The 20,368-nt window shown below is 46.4% G+C and overlaps 1 protein-coding gene across 1 annotated transcript in view; it reads right to left on the reverse strand.

The window, feature by feature from the left end:
• Positions 1-11,724, reverse strand: part of LOC124716874 (extensin-like) — a 67,959-nt gene extending 56,235 nt beyond the window's left edge. The window contains exon 1 of the mRNA XM_047243426.1: positions 10,794-11,724. Within this exon, the coding sequence (XP_047099382.1) occupies positions 10,794-11,724 (931 nt within the window). The remainder of the gene's footprint in view (positions 1-10,793) is intronic.
• Between the last annotated feature and the right edge of the window lie 8,644 nt (positions 11,725-20,368).

Consider the following 20,368-nt stretch of genomic DNA (forward strand, 5'->3'; position numbering starts at 1 on the left):
CCGCACAGCAGTACTCCAGGATAGCGCGGACAAGCGTGGTGTAAGCAGTCTCTTTAGTAGACCTGTTGCACCTTCTAAGTGTTCTGCCAATGAATCGCAGTCTTTGGTTTGCTCTACCCACAACAATATCTATGTGATGATTCCAATTTATGTTGTCTGTAATTGTAATCCCTAAGTATGGAGAAGAGATAAAAACTTTGAGGTCCTCCGATGACATTGTAATTCTGTCAGAGACAGCAAAGGACTTGGGAGAGCAGTTGAACGGAATGGACAGTGTCCGGAAAGGAGGATATAAGATGAACATCAACAAAAGCAAAACGAAGATAATGGAATGTAGTCGAGTGAACTTCGGGTGATGCTGAGGGTATTAGATTTGGAAATGAGACACTTAAAGTAGTAAAGGAGTTTTGCTATATGGGGAGCAAAATAACTGATGATGGTCGAAGTAGGGAGGATATAAAATGTAGACTGGCAATGGCAAGGGAAGCGTTTCTGAAGAAGAGAAATTTGTTAACATCGAGTATAGATTTAAACGTCAGGAGGTCGTTTCTGAAAGTATTTGTATGGAGTGTAGCCATGTATGGAAGTGAAACATGGACGATAAATAGTTTGGACAGGAAGAGAATAGATTCTTTCGAAATGTGGTGCTACAGAAGAATGCTAAAGATTAGATGGGTAGGTCACATAACTAATGAAGTATTGAATAGAATTGGGGAGAAGAGAAGTTTGTGGCACAACTTGACAAGAAGAAGGGACCGGTTGGTAGGACATGTTCTGAGACATCAAGGGATCACAAAGTTAGCATTGGAGGGCAGCGTGGAGGGTAAAAATTCTAGAGGGAGACCAAGAGATGAATACACTAAGCAGATTCAGAAGGATGTAGGATGCAGTGAGTACTGGGAGATGAAGAAGCTTGCACAGGACAGAGTAGCATGGAGTGCTGCATCAAACCAGTCTCAGTACTGAAGAACACCACAGCAAACATCAAGAATGTAGCTGAAGCTACAGCCTTCAGATTTGTGTGACTTATCGCGCAATCGAAATTTAGCTGATTTCTTTTAGTCCTCATGTGAATAACTTCACACTTTCCTTTGTTCAGGGTCAATTGCTACTTTTCGCGCCTTACAGATATCTTATCTAAATCATTTTGCAATTCGTTTTGATCATCCGATGACATTACAAGACGGTAAATTACAGCATCATCTGGAAACAATCTAAGATGGGTACTCTGATTGTGTCCTATGTAGTTAATATAGATCAGAAACAATAGAGGGCCTATAACACTTCCTTGGGGAACGCCGGATATTACTTCTGTTTTACTCGACGACTTTCCGTCTATTACTACGAACTTTCTGACAGGAAATCACAAATTCAGTCGCACAAGTGAGGCGATACTCCGTAGGCACGCAGTTTGGTCAGAAGACGCTTGTGAGGAACGGTGTCGAAAGCCTTCTGGAAATCTAAAATTACGGAATCAATTCACAGCACTTCCTTGTGCTCGCGCGCGGACCTACACGATATAGGCTGTCTGTAAACTCAAGAGCGAGCAGTGCTTTTTGTGGGGGAAGTGGCCTTTCCCGGAAGAACGCTGCCACCGGCCTACAGGGGCACCCAAAAGTCTGTTGCCCGTTACCTGTCTAGCGGTGTAGACCGGCGTGCAGTGATATACGTCGTTTGTGTTCGTGGGATCTTAGTTGCCAGTGTCAGTCAGTTAACTTTGTATACTTACTGATGTACTTCGATATCCGGACGTGATGGGTAATCGTATAGCATTGCAACATAATGTGCAGAATACGAAGAAGAGGAGGCATTTGGGGAGTAACGAGCGTTCCATCGCGTCTAATGGTATTGCAACGTGTATTAAAGGGGCGACCCAAAAAGAACTGTGTGCTAATACTACTACCAGTCCCAACCACAGGTGTTGCAATCTATGCAAATGTCAGCCTGACCCAATAGGACGCATAAGGAAGGAATGGAAAAGTAAGCCGCATGGTTTACTGGAATCGCCACGAAGGGAAACTAATAATTTTGGGAGGAAACCCATCGTTACAGACAGTTTCAAAATCACGTAAAACCTTTGCTGCTTATGGAACACTAAATCTCTATCTGGGTCACTGTTCACCTGATTCTAAGACATATTGCTTAAAACATGTGCGCAATAGCTATTCTAAACACTACTGAAATTTCCTTCGAAATATGTACACCGGTTTTGGACTTCTAAGCAGAAAGCTTGACATACGAGGTGCGTTCACATATTTTTATTTTTTTTGGTAAGAACTTAATGTACAGCAATGTTGTCCTCTTCAAAATATTCCCCATTACATACTATGCACTTATGCCACTGCTTTTTCCAATTCCCCAAACACTTTATGGTTTCGTTGGGATAGTTTATAGGTCTCTCAACTGTGCATTTTTAACCTCATCCATCCTTGTAAAACCACTGTCCTTTAAGGCCTGCTTTGAAATGTTTATACCACTTGTCTGCCCTGCACATAACAGGGTCACCAAAAGCAATATTTAACATTTCTAAAAATTTCATACACTTCATTCCGTTCTTATAACAAAATTTAATACAGATTCAATAATTTATTTTTATACCAAGCAAATAATCGTTGATGCTACAAAAACACATGTAACCTTTGGCCCAAATGGTTCCAATGGCTCTGAGCACTATGGGACTTAACTTCTGAGCTCATCAGTGCTCACATGTAACTTTTCTGACAGCTGACAACAGAGTAAATACCCAATATGCATAACATTGAACACATACTTTTGAGGCATGTTTACGAAGACAGTGACAAAAAGGTAGTGCAAATCAGACTAATACAACATACAAAATTATAAGTTTCTGCTTAATTTTTTAAACACTCTTTGTGTTGCAAGAATTGTTGAGTTTCAATGCAGTCCTTCAAAGAAAACTACGTTTTAGTAATAACACAAATTAAGAACAAGCTATAATTCTACAGACTGACTGCATTATATGGGCTTCGTTTTACGAGTAGCAATAGAGGAACATACACTCCTGGAAATTGAAATAAGAACACCGTGAATTCATTGTCTCAGGAAGGGGAAACTTTATTGACACATTCCTGGGGTCAGATACATCACATGATCACACTGACAGAACCACAGGCACATAGACACAGGCAACAGAGCATGCACAATGTCGGCACTAGTACAGTGTATATCCACCTTTCGCAGCAATGCAGGCTGCTATTCTCCCATGGAGACGATCGTAGAGATGCTGGATGTAGTCCTGTGGAACGGCTTGCCATGCCATTTCCACCTGGCGCCTCAGTTGGACCAGCGTTCGTGCTGGACGTGCAGACCGCGTGAGACGACGCTTCATCCAATCCCAAACATGCTCAATGGGGGACAGATCCGGAGATCTTGCTGGCCAGGGTAGTTGACTTACACCTTCTAGAGCACGTTGGGTGGCACGGGATACATGCGGACGTGCATTGTCCTGTTGGAACAGCAAGTTCCCTTGCCGGTCTAGGAATGGTAGAACGATGGGTTCGATGACGGTTTGGATGTACAGTGCGCTATTCAGTGTCCCCTCGACGATCACCAGTGGTGTACGGCCAGTGTAGGAGATCGCTCCCCACACCATGATGCCGGGTGTTGGCCCTGTGTGCCTCGGTCGTATGCAGTCCTGATTGTGGCGCTCACCTGCACGGCCCCAAACACGCATACGACCATCATTGGCACCAAGGCAGAAGCGACTCTCATCGCTGAAGACGACACGTCTCCATTCGTCCCTCCATTCACGCCTGTCGCGACACCACTGGAGGCGGGCTGCACGATGTTGGGGCGTGAGCGGAAGACGGCCTAACGGTGTGCGGGACCGTAGCCCAGCTACATGGAGACGGTTGCGAATGGTCCTCCCCGATACCCCAGGAGCAACAGTGTCCCTAATTTGCAGGGAAGTGGCGGTGCGGTCCCCTACGGCACTGCGTAGGATCCTACGGTCTTGGCGTGCATCCGTGCGTCGCTGCGGTCCGGTCCCAGGTCGACGGGCACGTGCACCTTCCGCCGACCACTGGCGACAACAACGATGTACTGTGGAGACCTCACGCCCCACGTGTTGAGCAATTCGGCGGTACGTCCACCCGGCCTCCCGCATGCCCACTATACGCCCTCGCTCAAAGTCCGTCAACTGCACATACGGTTCACGTCCACGCTGTCGCGGCATGCTACCAGTGTTAAAGACTGCGATGGAGCTCCGTATGCCACGGCAAACTGGCTGACACTGACGGCGGCGGTGCACAAATGCTGCGCAGCTAGCGCCATTCGACGGCCAACACCGCGGTTCGTGGTGTGTCCGCTGTGCCGTGCGTGTGATCATTGCTTGTACAGCCCTCTCGCAGTGTCCGGAGCAAGTATGGTGGGTCTGACACACCGGTGTCAATGTGTTCTTTTTTCCATTCCCAGGAGTGTACATTCACATGAACAGCCATTCGGTCCTATGTTTGTAGTAGAATCCTGACTTCCGTTCTTATGTTAATATTACTGTGACGTAGCTGGGTTGGCAGAGTGGGGACACGCTCGCTCGCTCCTCAGTTTACCGACAGACTATATTAGATAGTTTCTTCGGCTCTTCAGTGCAACTAGTGCCGTTCCCAGAGAAGGCCTGCGTCACTCCCTTTCGAGGCACACCTCCACCGAAACAGGGCAGGGAGAACTGAGGTTAGCCGTGGAGTGTTGAGACTGTGGGCAGAGTACGGATTGTGGGCGTGTCAGGCGCGGCGCAGGGATTGCGCGAAAGTGAAAGGCCCCGGCCAGCAGCGGTCGCGCAATGCCGCCTCCCTGAGTGGAGCTGAGCGTGGCTTGCCTTAGCCGTGCCGCGGTCCCCTGAACTTGCCGCCAGCCAGCCAGCCGGCCAGCTTTCTCCCTCCTGCCCCGGCCGCTGCTCTCGCAGTTCCTCTCGTGGCGGTCTCCCCCCCCCCCTCCCCCCCCTCCCCCCCCCCTGAGCAAACCACTGTGCGGCGTGCCACTGCGCCATTGACACACATTTTTACTTTCACGCCGCGGTCGTCCGCCGTTCCCAACCATACTGCTCTCCTCTCGGTGTGCGGACATTTGCCACGGCGGACATTTGCCCATGGAGGTAGAATAAGGGGAGTTGACACTGCAGAATGAATGCCGGACATTTGCCAAACCGGACATTTGCCAAACCGGACATTTGCCACGCCGGACATTTGCCACGATTTTACCTGCTCCGAAGGGTTCGGTCCCTTGTCTCCCCTACCCCCCTCCCCCTCCTCCTCCTCCTCACCCACCCGCCCAGTTTGCTTTCGAATTTCCTAACGTGACCATCAGTATGGAAGTTATTACAACGAACAAGGGCGAGCCTCCTGCTCGTTACAATGGTTACGCTTATCTTAAACAGAGGGAATCTAAAGAAGGTGTTGTTACGTGGATGTGCTTACGCCGACAATGGGATCATTGCGAGGGAAAGCTGCTTTCGAAGAACGGGGAAGTCTTGAACGTGTCAGAACATCTCTGTGGACCACCTGACGATGTGGCTCTGGAAATGAGAAAGCAAGTGGAAAGGGCGAAGAGAAGGTCTCGAGAAGAAACTACACAGTTATCGGAGATATACGCGGATGAAATGGGAAATCTTCGTAATAAAGATTATGACTTTGTTACAGTGATGCCTAATTCAGAATCTATGAAGAGAACCATGCGTCGTCGACGGAGTCAAGCGCGGGGGAACCAACATGACCCTACGAACTCTTATGAAATTGATCTTCATGAAGATCTATTAAAAATGGGAGATTGCACTAGTTTTCTTCTGGAAGACGATAGATTAGAGGAGAGAATAATGATTTTTAGTGGAAGCAAGGGAAAAGAAAGTTTAAAAACATGTTCCCATCTTTTTATGGATGGAACATTTAAGAGCTGCAGCAAGCAGCTCGCACAAATCTACACCATACACGTAGACGTAGGAGACCCGATTAAAGAAACAAACATTCTTCCTATTGTATTTGCACTGCTCCCAAATAAGAAGAAAGACACATACGTTCGTCTGTTCCGTCTGATAAAACAGACTTACGCTGTACGTTGTTTTGAAGCCAGTAGGCTGGGCCTGCCGCCATCTTGGATCCCCCAAAACATTAGCAGACGACTGTTTACAATTGCGTCTTGTTCGTTAACTCTGTCGTGTACACGCGATATTTGTTTTATATAGTAAATGTTACACTATTTTAGTGAACAACACTGCATAAGGAACGCAACTTCAAACGTTTTTCTGGTCTTAAATGCGTATTCGATACAGTAATACGACACGAAAATATGACGCTTCTGGCCTCAGTACCGTAATTCCTTTTTGTTTATACACTTCGAATAACCGAGGAGAGAAGTATGTGCTATGAAAAGCGTGCTTTCGTAATCTATTTCTATTCACTTTCATTGTGTTTGTGTCGATCACTGATAAAGCCAGAACTCCAAAAGCAATGATTGATAGTTTAGAGACACCAATTTTTATCCGTTGCATTTTCAAGTCAAATGCAAACTTTAATTGTTCAAGTTTGCTAGAAACTTACCTTATTTCCTTTGGTGTCCCGTAGATGTATGTAGAGATGATATAAACAAGCCAGCTGATATGTCACCAAAGTGAAACATTCGTTAAATTACGAATGAAAAGAACCGAATTTAAGATTGTCAGGCCCATTGTAGTTTACACATCTGCTTTGTTTTTAAATTGTACCTACCAAATGACATTCAGTGTGGCAAGTAACAGCAATTTACAGGGTAACACGACAACACAGTCACTAATGTAATGATCTAAGCCTGCACTTAAATAGGGAACTTTGCTTTAACAAATATAGTTTAACCACTGTAACAGGTGTTCCACACATTTTACTGAAGATTTAATTAACTACATGTAGTTACATTACTTTTATGTTAAATTATTGCATTTTAAAACATTAGTCCCCATTTCCAGGATATTTCTTGTGATGACTTTTCAGTTACTTGGGAATAACCAAACAATGAAAACCATGTCTATTGCTTACCTCCAGAGATCTCTTCGCGTTGGATTGATGGGAAATCTAAAGTCAAACCACAGAAATAAAACCATACTGTAAAACTTTACACTGCATCAGAATTTCAAGTATATATAAGAAAATAACGCTTAAATAAGTCCACTTACGAATGAAATGTGATTTGTTTAAACTTTGGACTACAATCAGAACGATTAGTACAGCCGCAAGCGACGTAAGTCGGTATCTTTTTTATCAAAACACTTCAACACTACACGGTATCAAACTAACAGAAGCGAATGTTTTGGGGTAGCTAACATTGCGGATCTTCAGTTGGGTCGGCTTCAAGTTTATGACGTCATGACAACTCCTTATTTTTACCTCCATGCATTTGCCACGCTTTTACCTGCTCCTAAGGGTTGGGTCCCTTGTCTCCTCCCCTCCCCTCCCCTCCTCCTCCTCCTCCTCCTCCTCCTCCTCCTCCTCCTCATCGCTGTCGCGCAGTAAAGGTACCTACTGAGCCTTTCCACTGGTTTACGTAACATAGGACCAGAATCTCTTTGGATTTTCTGACACATTTTTAATGAGACTTTCGTTGTGGAAACAATTAAATGCATCTCGCATTGAAATCCGCACCAAATTTCGAGCCTCAGTAAAACTTCGCCAGTCTTTGAGATTTTGCCTTCGTCTAAATTATAAGTGTTTTTTTCGGTGCTCCTGCAGCAGCTTTCTGCCGTGCTTTGTGTACCATGGGGTATCAGTTTCGTCTCTTATTAATGTATTTGGTATGAATCCCTCGAGTGCTGTTAATACTATTTCTTCGAACTTAAGCCACATATGGTCTTCACTTACATAGTTTGGAACGATTGGAGACTGTCTCTTAGAAAGAAGTCAACCGAATTTTTAGTTAGTTTTATATATATATATATATATATATATATATATATATATATATATATATATATATATATCGCATTTAGTTTTGGTGAATTTCTTTGTTATGGAATTAAGCCTCCCTCGACTGTGTGTTCACTAATCCCTGTATCCGTCGTGATGCTCAGGATTATTTTTTTTCGAGGTCAAGTGTGTTTTCGTAACCATTTACAATCTGAATGGCCTCGTGAACTAATTGTGCAAAATAATTTTTAAAAAAGCATTCCTAACAATTACGGAAGTTGTTTTCTGTCTACAATAGGGTCTGAAAATGTACACTCCTGGAAATGGAAAAAAGAACACATTGACACCGGTGTGTCAGACCCACCATACTTGCTCCGGACACTGCGAGAGGGCTGTACAAGCAATGATCACACGCACGGCACAGCGGACACACCAGGAACCGCGGTGTTGGCCGTCGAATGGCGCTAGCTGCGCAGCATTTGTGCACCGCCGCCGTCAGTGTCAGCCAGTTTGCCGTGGCATACGGAGCTCCATCGCAGTCTTTAACACTGGTAGCATGCCGCGACAGCGTGGACGTGAACCGTATGTGCAGTTGACGGACTTTGAGCGAGGGCGTATAGTGGGCATGCGGGAGGCCGGGTGGACCTACCGCCGAATTGCTCAACACGTGGGGCGTGAGGTCTCCACAGTACATCGATGTTGTCGCCAGTGGTCGGCGGAAGGTGCACGTCCCCGTCGACCTGGGACCGGACCGCAGCGACGCACGGATGCACGCCAAGACCGTAGGATCCTACGCAGTGCCGTAGGGGACCGCACCGCCACTTCCCAGCAAATTAGGGACACTGTTGCTCCTGGGGTATCGGCGAGGACCATTCGCAACCGTCTCCATGAAGCTGGGCTACGGTCCCGCGCACCGTTAGGCCGTCTTCCGCTCACGCCCCAACATCGTGCAGCCCGCCCCCAGTGGTGTCGCGACAGGCGTGAATGGAGGGACGAATGGAGACGTGTCGTCTTCAGCGATGAGAGTCGCTTCTGCCTTGGTGCCAATGATGGTCGTATGCGTGTTTGGCGCCGTGCAGGTGAGCGCCACAATCAGGACTGCATACGACCGAGGCACACAGGGCCAACAGCCGGCATCATGGTGTGGGGAGCGATCTCCTACACTGGCCGTACACCACTGGTGATCGTCGAGGGGACACTGAATAGTGCACGGTACATCCAAACCGTCATCGAACCCATCGTTCTACCATTCCTAGACCGGCAAGGGAACTTGCTGTTCCAACAGGACAATGCACGTCCGCATGTATCCCGTGCCACCCAACGTGCTCTAGAAGGTGTAAGTCAACTACCCTGGCCAGCAAGATCTCCGGATCTGTCCCCCATTGAGCATGTTTGGGACTGGATGAAGCGTCGTCTCACGCGGTCTGCACGTCCAGCACGAACGCTGGTCCAACTGAGGCGCCAGGTGGAAATGGCATAGCAAGCCGTTCCACAGGACTACATCCAGCATCTCTACGATCGTCTCCATGGGAGAATAGCAGCCTGCATTGCTGCGAAAGGTGGATATACACTGTACTAGTACCGACATTGTGCATGCTCTGTTGCCTGTGTCTATGTGCCTGTGGTTCTGTCAGTGTGATCATGTGATGTATCTGACCCCAGGAATGAGTCAATAAAGTTTCCCCTTCCTGGGACCGTGAATTCACGGTGTTCTTATTTCAATTTCCAGGAGTGTATTTTTGTCAACATACGGAAGGTAGATTGAAGTCACTGCCAACTATAATTGTATGAGTAGCGTACCTATTTGTGACGAGACTCGAGTTTTCTTTGAACTGTTCAGCAACTGTTTCATCTGAGAGCGGGGGTCGGTAAAAGGAGCCAGTTATTTATTCCGGTTGTCGAATATAACCTCTGCCCATACTAAGTCACAGGCACGACCTGCTTCAATGTCGCTTTTGAGCTGAGACACACATTACATTATTTTTCCTTAAGTTGTGCTTCTTGTTTCTGTTGTAGCGCAGATCATTACAATTACGGCTTCTCCCTCCAAAACCAAGGAGTCTTTCTCTGTGACGCTGTAAATAGCAGAGCTAAACAATGTAGAACAGCAACGTACGTTACAAGCATAGCATTCTGTATCACTACATTTCCTTATTTCTAACATTTTAAAATTGTACATCCACTTTAGATGACATGTCAATCATAGATGTTCTTATCTCTATTTAGTGAACGTGTTTTCAGTCATGTTTTGAACATTGTCCCGCTACACTTCATTAACTAAGGTTTTTAGAGAGTAAATTAATATGAAGTATGTCGTTCTTCTTTTCAAACATTCACATACCCATTTATTCTTTCCCTATTGTCTTTTGGGTCTGCAGTTGTAGTAATCAAAGTAGGCACAAATACAGTGATAAAAAACAAATGAGTAGCGTACATTTGCATTCTCATTTCATCGTTCCTTTCTTGTTGCTCCCATGCTGATGGACTGTTTCTATCACAATCAGTAAGCGTAAAGGAAGCTACCCTACAGACAGAGGGATCTATATTTATACTTGGCAGAACTAATTACATACTGACATAAACGTCGGTATTGCTTTTGTTTCCGAAATGTTATAAATATTTGGATTTCGGAAAAGAAGCTGTGTATTTCACCAAGACTCGAAGAAAAAGGTCCCTTACGTACTGGTTGTAACGAGTAAGATATGGAGACGGCGGTTTGAAAGCAGACAGAAGAAGTACGAGGAATGGCATCCCTTACCTGAGCGAACGCTACTCAAGGTACCTGACAAAGGGGCAGGTGAGGCAAGTGTCGGGCGTGGCAAGTGTCTGTCGGGCGTGGCAAGTGTCTGTCGGGCGTGGCAAGTGTCTGTCGGGCGTGGCAAGTGTCTGTCGGGCGTGGCAAGTGTCGGCCATGGCAAGTGTCGGGGGTGGCAAGTGTCGGGGGTGGCAGGTGTCGGGGGTGGCAGGTGTCGGGGGTGGCAGGTGTCGGCCGTGGCAAGTGTCGGCCGTGGCAGGTGTCGGGGGTGGCAGGTGTCGGGGGTGGCAGGTGTCGGGGGTGGCAAGTGTCGGGGGTGGCAGGTGTCGGGGGTGGCAGGTGTCGGGGGTGGCAAGTGTCGGGGGTGGCAAGTGTCGGGGGTGGCAAGTGTCGGGGGTGGCAAGTGTCGGGGGTGGCAAGTGTCGGGGGTGGCAGGTGTCGGGGGTGGCAGGTGTCGGGGGTGGCAGGTGTCGGCCGTGGCAGGTGTCGGGGGTGGCAGGTGTCGGGGGTGGCAGGTGTCGGGGGTGGCAGGTGTCGGGGGTGGCAGGTGTCGGGGGTGGCAGGTGTCGGGGGTGGCAGGTGTCGGGGGTGGCAGGTGTCGGGGGTGGCAGGTGTCGGGGGTGGCAGGTGTCGGGGGTGGCAGGTGTCGGGGGTGGCAGGTGTCGGGGGTGGCAGGTGTCGGGGGTGGCAGGTGTCGGGGGTGGCAGGTGTCGGGGGTGGCAGGTGTCGGGGGTGGCAGGTGTCGGGGGTGGCAGGTGTCGGGGGTGGCAGGTGTCGGGGGTGGCAGGTGTCGGGGGTGGCAGGTGTCGGGGGTGGCAGGTGTCGGCCGTGGCAGGTGTCGGCCGTGGCAGGTGTCGGCCGTGGCAGGTGTCGGCCGTGGCAGGTGTCGGCCGTGGCAGGTGTCGGCCGTGGCAGGTGTCGGCCGTGGCAGGTGTCGGCCGTGGCAGGTGTCGGCCGTGGCAGGTGTCGGGGGTGGCAGGTGTCGGGGGTGGCAGGTGTCGGGGGTGGCAGGTGTCGGGGGTGGCAGGTGTCGGCCGTGGCAGGTGTCGGCCGTGGCAGGTGTCGGCCGTGGCAAATTTCCGGCATTGCTCCTCTCACCAGCTCGTCCGCTGTATCTTGCTGATGTCATCAGACTCGTAACACATCTGCGAGGTACGATAAACGCTCTCAGTTGACTTGGCGCATCAAATCTTGGTACAGTTTCGGGGCTTTCGACGACATCTTCCAACCCCTGGGAGCAACTGTCGAGGCTGTTATAGTGGTGACCACGTACAACCCACAGAAGACTGGAGATTGAGCAGCACACATGACAATTAGGCCACCCTGCCAGAAATGGTATCCGTACCGGTAGGTTCGAACAACACGTAAGTGTTACGGAGAAGCAGCACACATGACAATTAGGCCACCCTGCCAGAAATGGTATCCGTACCGGTAGGTTCGAACAACACGTAAGTGTTACGCAGAAGCTTCAAGAAATCAAATAGGAATCCCTGGAGGGACGGCCACGTTCTTTCCCAGAAACGCTATTGAGAAAATTTAGAGAACCGGCATTTGAAGTTGATTGCCGAACGATTCTACTGCCACCAACATACACTGTGCGTAAGGAGCACAAAGATAATGAGGGATCGTGCGGAGGCATTTAGACAGTCGTGTAGCCCTCGCTCTGTATACGAGTGGGACGGGAAAGGCTCAAACGGTTCAAATGGCTCGGAGCACTATGGGACTTAACTTCTGAGGTCATCAGTCGACTAGAACTTAGAACTACTTAAATCTAACCAACATAAGGACATCACACACATCCATGCCCGAGGCAGGTTTCTAACCTGTGACCGCAGCGGTCGCGCGGTTCCAGACTGTAGCCCCTAGAACCACTCGGCCACCTCGGCTGGTCAAACACGTTTCTGCAATTATTTCGGTTAATGAGCACTGTGGTATTAGAGTGCTGTGTTGTAACCTACAATAGCTCTCTCCTGTAGCAAGAAGTCACAGTGTCATGGTGGGCCTGCCTTCTGCACGTACAGCTTTTCTTAAGTGAGTCTTCTGTTTTGTAACAAGAGAAGCTACTTTACTGGGCAAATACTGTCAACCATTCGTAAGTAATTTATATAAGACCTGATGTCTCCACTTGCTGCTCTTGTAACAAATTTTTGTGAATGCTTTTATTATCTCGACTTAATACCCATGTGGCTTCACCCAAGTACGCTTCCTTTCTTCTGTGCCGCTTTTTCTTCCAAACGCGCAGACAGTGCAACTGTGCTACAAGCAACTGCAGCGCATAACAAGTTGTTGTCCGAATATGTGACGAATATTTGATTTTATCATATTGTAAAGCTGATGCATTAAGTTGTTCTGAAAGCGGTTCTGATATTCTGATATTCAAGACAATAAAAGCGGGTTAAAAGCTGTGAGCTGCCTGGGGAAGTTAACATTGCATCACTGAGCAACTGTTTCACCAGGTATCCAGTCTAGCTTACCAAATTCCTAAACAGACTAACATTAATTATAATCTTTTTAGTAGTCATCTTACGATAACTGGTGATTATATATATATATATATATATATATATATATATATATATATATATATATATAAGAGAATTTAAATAAAAGAAATAAATCAGTTTATATTTCGACATTTATTTTAACATTGATCATTGTTCTGTTAAAATTTCAGCATATTAAACTTGATTCATAACTAAACTGGTACCTTATTTAGGATTGTGAAAATGTGAGTTTGTAATCTTACAGAACACATCAAATATGGAGCCAAGATTGGGAGACTGCATACAACACTGCATTCATAAAATAACACACGAAGAACGTTGAAACATATGCAAATTAACCACAACAAACCGATTCAATTTTCACCCAAAGAAGATACGTTCGTAGCGCAATCCTGTCAGTCATGAAATTACTACACACTGTTATACTAAATTCATAGTAACTCTCTGTGAAATCTTCCCGGAAAGAATAGCTAAGGGCTACTTTGATGATTACACCACATGCTTCACGTGGTCAACTTGGTTTACACAAAGAGTGTAACTCCACAATAATTGTGATAATTAAAATAAATTACATCGAAACGCAATTTACAAAAGAAAAACAGCAAACTGGTTACTATCGTCTTACTATTAACCTGATGGGTCAAATAATTGTATAAGCACGTGGTGCTGGTCTCACAAAGTACACCACACGTGGGTTGAACATAAAGAAAAGTTGCTATATTGAAAAATATTGTCAAGACGAGATGTTATAATCTCACGCACATTCGCATTTAAGACTGATTATCATAGTTGGAGTTACGGATCATAACACGTGGTTCCACTTTACTCACAGAGTAGTGACAAAGCAACTACTGGAAGATATTCTGAACTTCACACTCGAATTACACTGTGTTGCAATTTAAGATAACATAAGATATTTTAGAGCTAAACCTAAAATAAAGGTGGTTAAATTTTCAGTTAGGCTGAATTTAAGAAATCCATTGTCCTACGGACTTAGCAGAGACGCGCTTAGCTGGAGATCTTACCACTTGAGACGCTCGCCGCGGACAGACTGGCGTGGGCCCTACCGAGGGTGCTTCACAGATACAAACGGAAGTGACCAGAGAGGCAGCTTCCTATACGAACATGACAAGGAATGGACAAGACCATACGAAGAATAGAAACCTCTTTGCCTTTAGAAAGCGTAGCTACCTGTTCTGACGTAGGTCCTACTGTTCTCTAGCAGACCGGCTTGTCTGCTACCCTCAAGCATGCAACTAGAAATACATTTGCTCATTCATCCTCTCACACAGAAGGGAAGGGGGATGACTGTATCTTATCATATACAATAGCAGATGGGATTGTGTGACATGAATTACATATAAACTGTGTTTTAAAGTGTACTAGTGTGACAGATGGTTCTTGATTATGTGTAAAAGTAACACGTTCCACAGCTCAGTCTCGTCCTAGATAGTCAGAAACACCACAGTAAATTTAGAAGTGGAATTTATGGCGTAAATGACAACAGATTTAAGAGTTTAACATGAAAGGACCTTTCAGTATTTCTATATCAAAGAAATATGATAGTAGTAGTACCGGCCGTGTCCTGGTGCTCGTGCGCAACCGGTCGAGCGTGCCACTCGCGTAATCGGAATCGCTCGCTCTGGCCGTTAACCGGAGCCGGTGGTCAGCTGTGAGCGTCCGTCCTTGCCAGGCAGCCGGCCGGCCCACTTGCTGCGGTCCCGTGCGGAAAGGTGAGGGGTGAGCTCCAGCTGCCAGCTGCCGGCTGCCGGCTGCCGGCTGTTGCAGTCTGCTGGAGAAAGTGGCCTCGCCGAGCCGCCACCACCGAGGCCGACGAAAGCCCAGCCCTGCCCAGGCGCGCCCTGTGGGAGGAAGGAAGGACGGAAGCGAGGGCACGGTTGTAAGGTGTCAGGCAAATCCAACACCTTCCATGAAAACCCTGACATGATAGCAAATCCGGCAGTATGTCACATAGCACCGAATAAATCCTGACATTAAATTAACCAAAGTAATACGATCAACGAGTGAGCAAATGGAATACCACAAACTAACACAATAACGCCTAAATGCTTGTCATACCTTCCCACCGTGAAACAGACACAGTTCCGAGGGGAGAAACGAGAACAGAAGCCGAGAGCAGAATCGTATAGGCTAGAAGGCCCTACGATAAGGGACGGTCACCCAAGTCGTCAGCCGACCGCCAAAACCACCCCCCAGACCATGTTAAAACATAGAGCCCTCCAGAAGAACAGTATAGATCTTACGATAACACTAAAAGGGCCACACCAGCTGCAAGTTTCAGCGTCAGACTTTTGCGCGTCTCTGTTACGTTGCAAACGTTAAAAACATTGCCCCACCACGAAAAGTGTAACGTTTCTCATTGGGTAGACAGAAGTTTTGTAGGCAGAGCTTAAGGTTAACTTTGAGACCCTGCTTGGTCTGTTGAGAACACAGCCAGATAGCTTTTCTTAAACCAACTTTGGTAAATTGTAGTAAGGAGAAGTTAGGAGAGAGTTGCTTCCAAGATGGCGAGGTGTGTGGAGCTGCGCCGCCCGCCGCACCCTGACGCTGCCTAAATAAACACCCACAAGGTAATAAATGCACGTGATGCCTCATTTTTGAGCGCATAAGACTTCACTCAGAACTGCAGAAGTCTCATCTCTTAAACCCCCGTTTTGCATAATACTAGTGTCGATCGTCAATTAAAGCTCATGGTATTCACATTTGCTACGTGAAGTAAAAATCTGAAATGCGAAGATTTTTCTGTTATATAATTATTGAGAAGCCAAATCAGTCACTGTAATTTACGACAAGTTAGATAAGTAATTAAAGATAATTCAGCGTCACTGTAGATCATTTTGATACTTTTCTCTTTTATGAAACTTAACTTAAACATAGATTATAGATGTGATGTGGCATAGGTCATCCTTCGATCCATTGTAGAACTTGGAAACCCATTCAGGGAATATTCGTTCACATTTTTGTTGAACGCAGTAGGTTTTTACCATCCCGTATTAAAACATTTCCTTTTATCAATAGTGCAATTTATAAACAATGTTTTGTCAGTAGAATAAAATTTCCAATGGTAAACTTAACTGCTTTTTCGACGTTATTTTACGAGCTAACTAAAAATAGGCAAGCCTTGAAGCCCTTCCACTAAATTTAGTTAGTATTAAGATTCTTTTACAGGGAGTGCAGTGGAGCTGACGCTGAAACCATTAAGTATTTGATTATATCATCGCTAGTCTCACTGAACTCTTCTGAACTCTACATGTCATGTGTGGTCTGGCGTCTCCTTACCAGCAACAGGTCTCAGGTTCAAACTAGTCAATTCCCTAAAAAAACACGCTCAGAGCGTCGTTGCGCGAAAGTGGTAGGGAGACACGACTTAGAACAAACAGAAACCACGCAGAATGTTAGACGGTTTAACGTCCCGTAGACATGGAGGTCATTACAGACGGAGGAGAAGCTCGGGTTGCTTCAAAGCTGGGGAAGGGAATCGGCCGTGCCATTTCAAAGATACCGACCCCAACATTCACCAGGAGCGATTTAGGAAAATCACAGAAAACCTAACCCTCGAGCGCAGGACGGGGATTTGACCCGCCGTCCTCCCAAATGGGAGTCCAGTGTGCTAACCACTGCGTCACCTCTTTGGGTACCACTGCACAACGCCAGGTTCCTTCTCGTTATGCACAGTTCTGGCACCTCCAAGTGATACGGTAACTCACTTCTGTGGTACGAGTGACATTCCGTAGCTAATGCAACATACACTACTGGCCATTAAAATTGCTACACCAAGAAGAAATGCAGATGATTAACGGGTATTCATTGGACAAATACATTATACTAGAACTAACATGTGATTACATTTTCAAGCAATTTGCATGCATAGATCCTGAGAAATCAGTACCCAGAACAACCACCTCTGGCCGTAATAACGGCCTCGATACGTCTGGACATTGAGTCAAACAGAGCTCGGATGGCGTGTACAGGTACGCTTCAACACGATACCACAGTTCATCGAGAGTAGTGACTGGCGTATTGTGACGAGCCAGTTGCTCGGCCACCATTGACCAGACGTTTTCAATTGATGAGAGATCTGGAGAATGTGCTGGACAAGGCAGCAGTCGAACATTTTCTGTATCCAGAAAGGCCCGTACAGGACCTGTAACATGCGGTCGTGCATTATCCTGCTGAAATGTAGCGTTTCGCAGGGATCGAATGAAGGATAGAGCAACGGGTCGTAACACATCTCAAATGCAACTTCCACTGTTCAATGTGCCGTCAGTGCGAACAAGAGCTGACCGAGACGTGTAACCAATGGTACCCCATACCATCACGCCGAGTGATACGCCAGTATGGCGATGACGAATACACGCTTCCCATGTGTGTTCACCGCGATGTCGCCCAACACGGATGCGAGGATCATGATGCTGTAAACAGGACCTGGATTTATCCCAAAAAATGACGTTTTGCCATTGGTGCACCCAGGTTCGTCGTTGAGTACACCATCGCAGGCGCTCCTATCTGTGATGCAGCGTCAAGGGTAACCGCAGCCATGGTCTCCGAGCTGATAGTCCATGCTGCTGCAAACGTCGTCGAACTGTTCGTGCAGATGGTTGTTGTCTTGGAAACGTCACCATCTGTTGACTCAGGGATCGAGATGTGGCTGCACGATTCGTTACAGCCATGCGGATAAGATGCCTGTCATCTCGACTGCTAGTGATAGGAGGCCGTTGGGATCCAGCACGGCGTTCCGTATTACCCTCCTGAACCCACCGATTCCACATTCTGCAAACAGTCATTGGATCTCGACCAACGCGAGCAGCAATGCCGCAATACGATAAACCGCAATCGCGATAGGCTGCAATCCGACCTTTGTCCAAGTCCGAAACTTGATGGTATGCATTTCTCCCCCTTACATGAGGAATCACATCAACGTTTCCCCAGGCAACGCGTCAACTACTCTTTGTGTATGAGAAATCTGTTGGAAGCTTTCCTCATGTCACCACGTTGTAGGTGTAGCCACCGGCGCCAACCTTGTGTGAATGCTCTGAAAAGCTAATCATTTGCAATCACAGCATCTTCTTCCTGTCGGTTAAATTTCGCGTCTGTAGCACGTCATCTTCGTGGTGTGGCGAGTAGTGTATGTTTTTCCTTGGCCAATTTCTGTTGGAAAAATTGCGGAATTTGTTGTGGGACATTGTGGAATATTCCTGTAGTATCATGAAGTTCCGATAGGAGGCGTCCCAAAAGTAGCCTTCAGAATGGCGTACCGAGCGAGGTGGCGCAGTGGTCAGCACACTGGACTCGCGATCGGGAGGACGACGGATCAAACCCGCTTCCGGCCATCCTGATTTAGCTTTTATATGTCCATCCTTTTAGCAGGAGCTCTCTGGGACAACGGCCGTTTACTATCGTGACAAATAAATTAAAACACCTGCTGCCGTCCTTATGATTTTATTTTATTTTGTCGCTATCAGTTTCGACGCTTCAGTGCGTCATCTTCAGGCTGTTTTTGATTGCAATCCAGGTTGATATGATCCCCATGCATAACCCATCAGTTGCCAGCATTACTGGATACGCAGACAATGTGTCAGCACTCCAACCATCAGCTGCCAACAACCGGTGAACTAGAGCGTTACTGACGTACTCAGTTTGTGAAGCTCTTCCTCCCGAATAAATCATCCAATTTTTTTCCGAAACTGTAATCCTTGTTTATCTTTACGTGTACATCGCATCTACTGATCTCCGTCCATTCAGCACACTTCCTTCGTGGGACTCTTTTTTTTATTATTTTATATTTTTTGTCTTAGTGTGTTTTTGCAGTACAAACAGAAAGTGTGACCTTTTTAATACTGAAAATCCACTTTCATGCCTAATATTAGTTCATAATCGATGCAAAAATATTTGTAGAGTTTTCACGAACGCACAGCCCCAGTCGAGTGGCTCTGTCCACTTGTTCTTCACTCTCGACGGCAAATTGTCTTTTTTTTTTTTTTACTTCTCTTTTTGAAAGACGTCGTTACCAGCACTATCTGAATAAGAACGATAATATTTGCCCGATAGCACGAACTGGCGAGCACTTCTGCTGATAATGCGGCACGCGTAAGTTCTTCAGAACAGCGGGCGGTCGCTACGGCAATGAAATTTTGGGTCGATTGGCCAGGCTGAGAAGCTGAAGAATGAACCAGACCTCCGTTCTCTAAGGTGTCGACGAAGAGCACGTAGATAGCTTATCCTACGGCAAGGTCAGTTCTTTTTTTATATGATGCAAGCATCAGATGGACCATTCAAGCGTCCACAGAGAAAACAGTAAATGACCTTTTCGTTAACGTTATTAAAGGATTTTGCAGAAATAGAAGACTACCCCAACTATTATGAGTATAGTTCAACAACAAAAGTAATAAACGTGGTAAAAAATTCCGAGTTCTTCGGTATGCACATCGATGAAAACTTAAATTGGAAAAGAGTATAACACATCTACTTAAAGTTTGGATTCAGATACATTTGCCCTAAGATTAACTGTCAAATTAAGGGAGACAGTAGTCAGTTATGTACGAACGAAGTCATCCGCGATGGCACAGTTTGTATGTAGGCTGTTTATTTAGGTTTTTATGTTGGTAACGCCACGTAGCGCTCTGTATGAAAATCACTGGCTGCGCTGTGTGCAGTCTGTGGCTGATTCGCATTGTTGAAATATTCGCTATTGCAGTGTTGGGCAGCTGGATGTGAACAGCGCGTAGCGTTGCGCAGTTGGAGGTGAGCCGCCAGCAGTGGTGGATGTGGGGAGAGAGATGGCGGAGTTTTGAGCGGGCGATCTGGACGTATGTCCGTAAGAAAAAGGAAATTTGTTTATATATATAATGACTTTTGAACACTGTTAAGGTAAATACATTGTTTGTTCTCTATCACAATCTTTCATTTGCTAACTATGCCTATCCGTAGCTAGTGTCTTCAGTAGTTAGAATCTTTTATTTAGCTGGCAGTATTGGCGCTTGCTGTATTGCAGTAGTTTGAGTAACGAAGATTTTTGTGAGGTAAGTGATTCATGAAAGCTGTAGGTTATTGTTAGTCAGGGCCATTCTTTTGTAGAGATTTTTGAAAGTCAGACTGCGTTGCGCTAAAAATATTTTGTATCAGTTCAGTGATGATCAGAATAAGTAAAGAGAGAACTGTCTGAGTACGTTCAGTTTTACTCAGCTGTCTTTGTATCAAATAACGGA

This window comes from Schistocerca piceifrons, chromosome 9, assembly GCF_021461385.2.
Source record: "Schistocerca piceifrons isolate TAMUIC-IGC-003096 chromosome 9, iqSchPice1.1, whole genome shotgun sequence".
Classification (NCBI taxonomy): Eukaryota; Metazoa; Arthropoda; class Insecta; order Orthoptera; family Acrididae; genus Schistocerca; species Schistocerca piceifrons.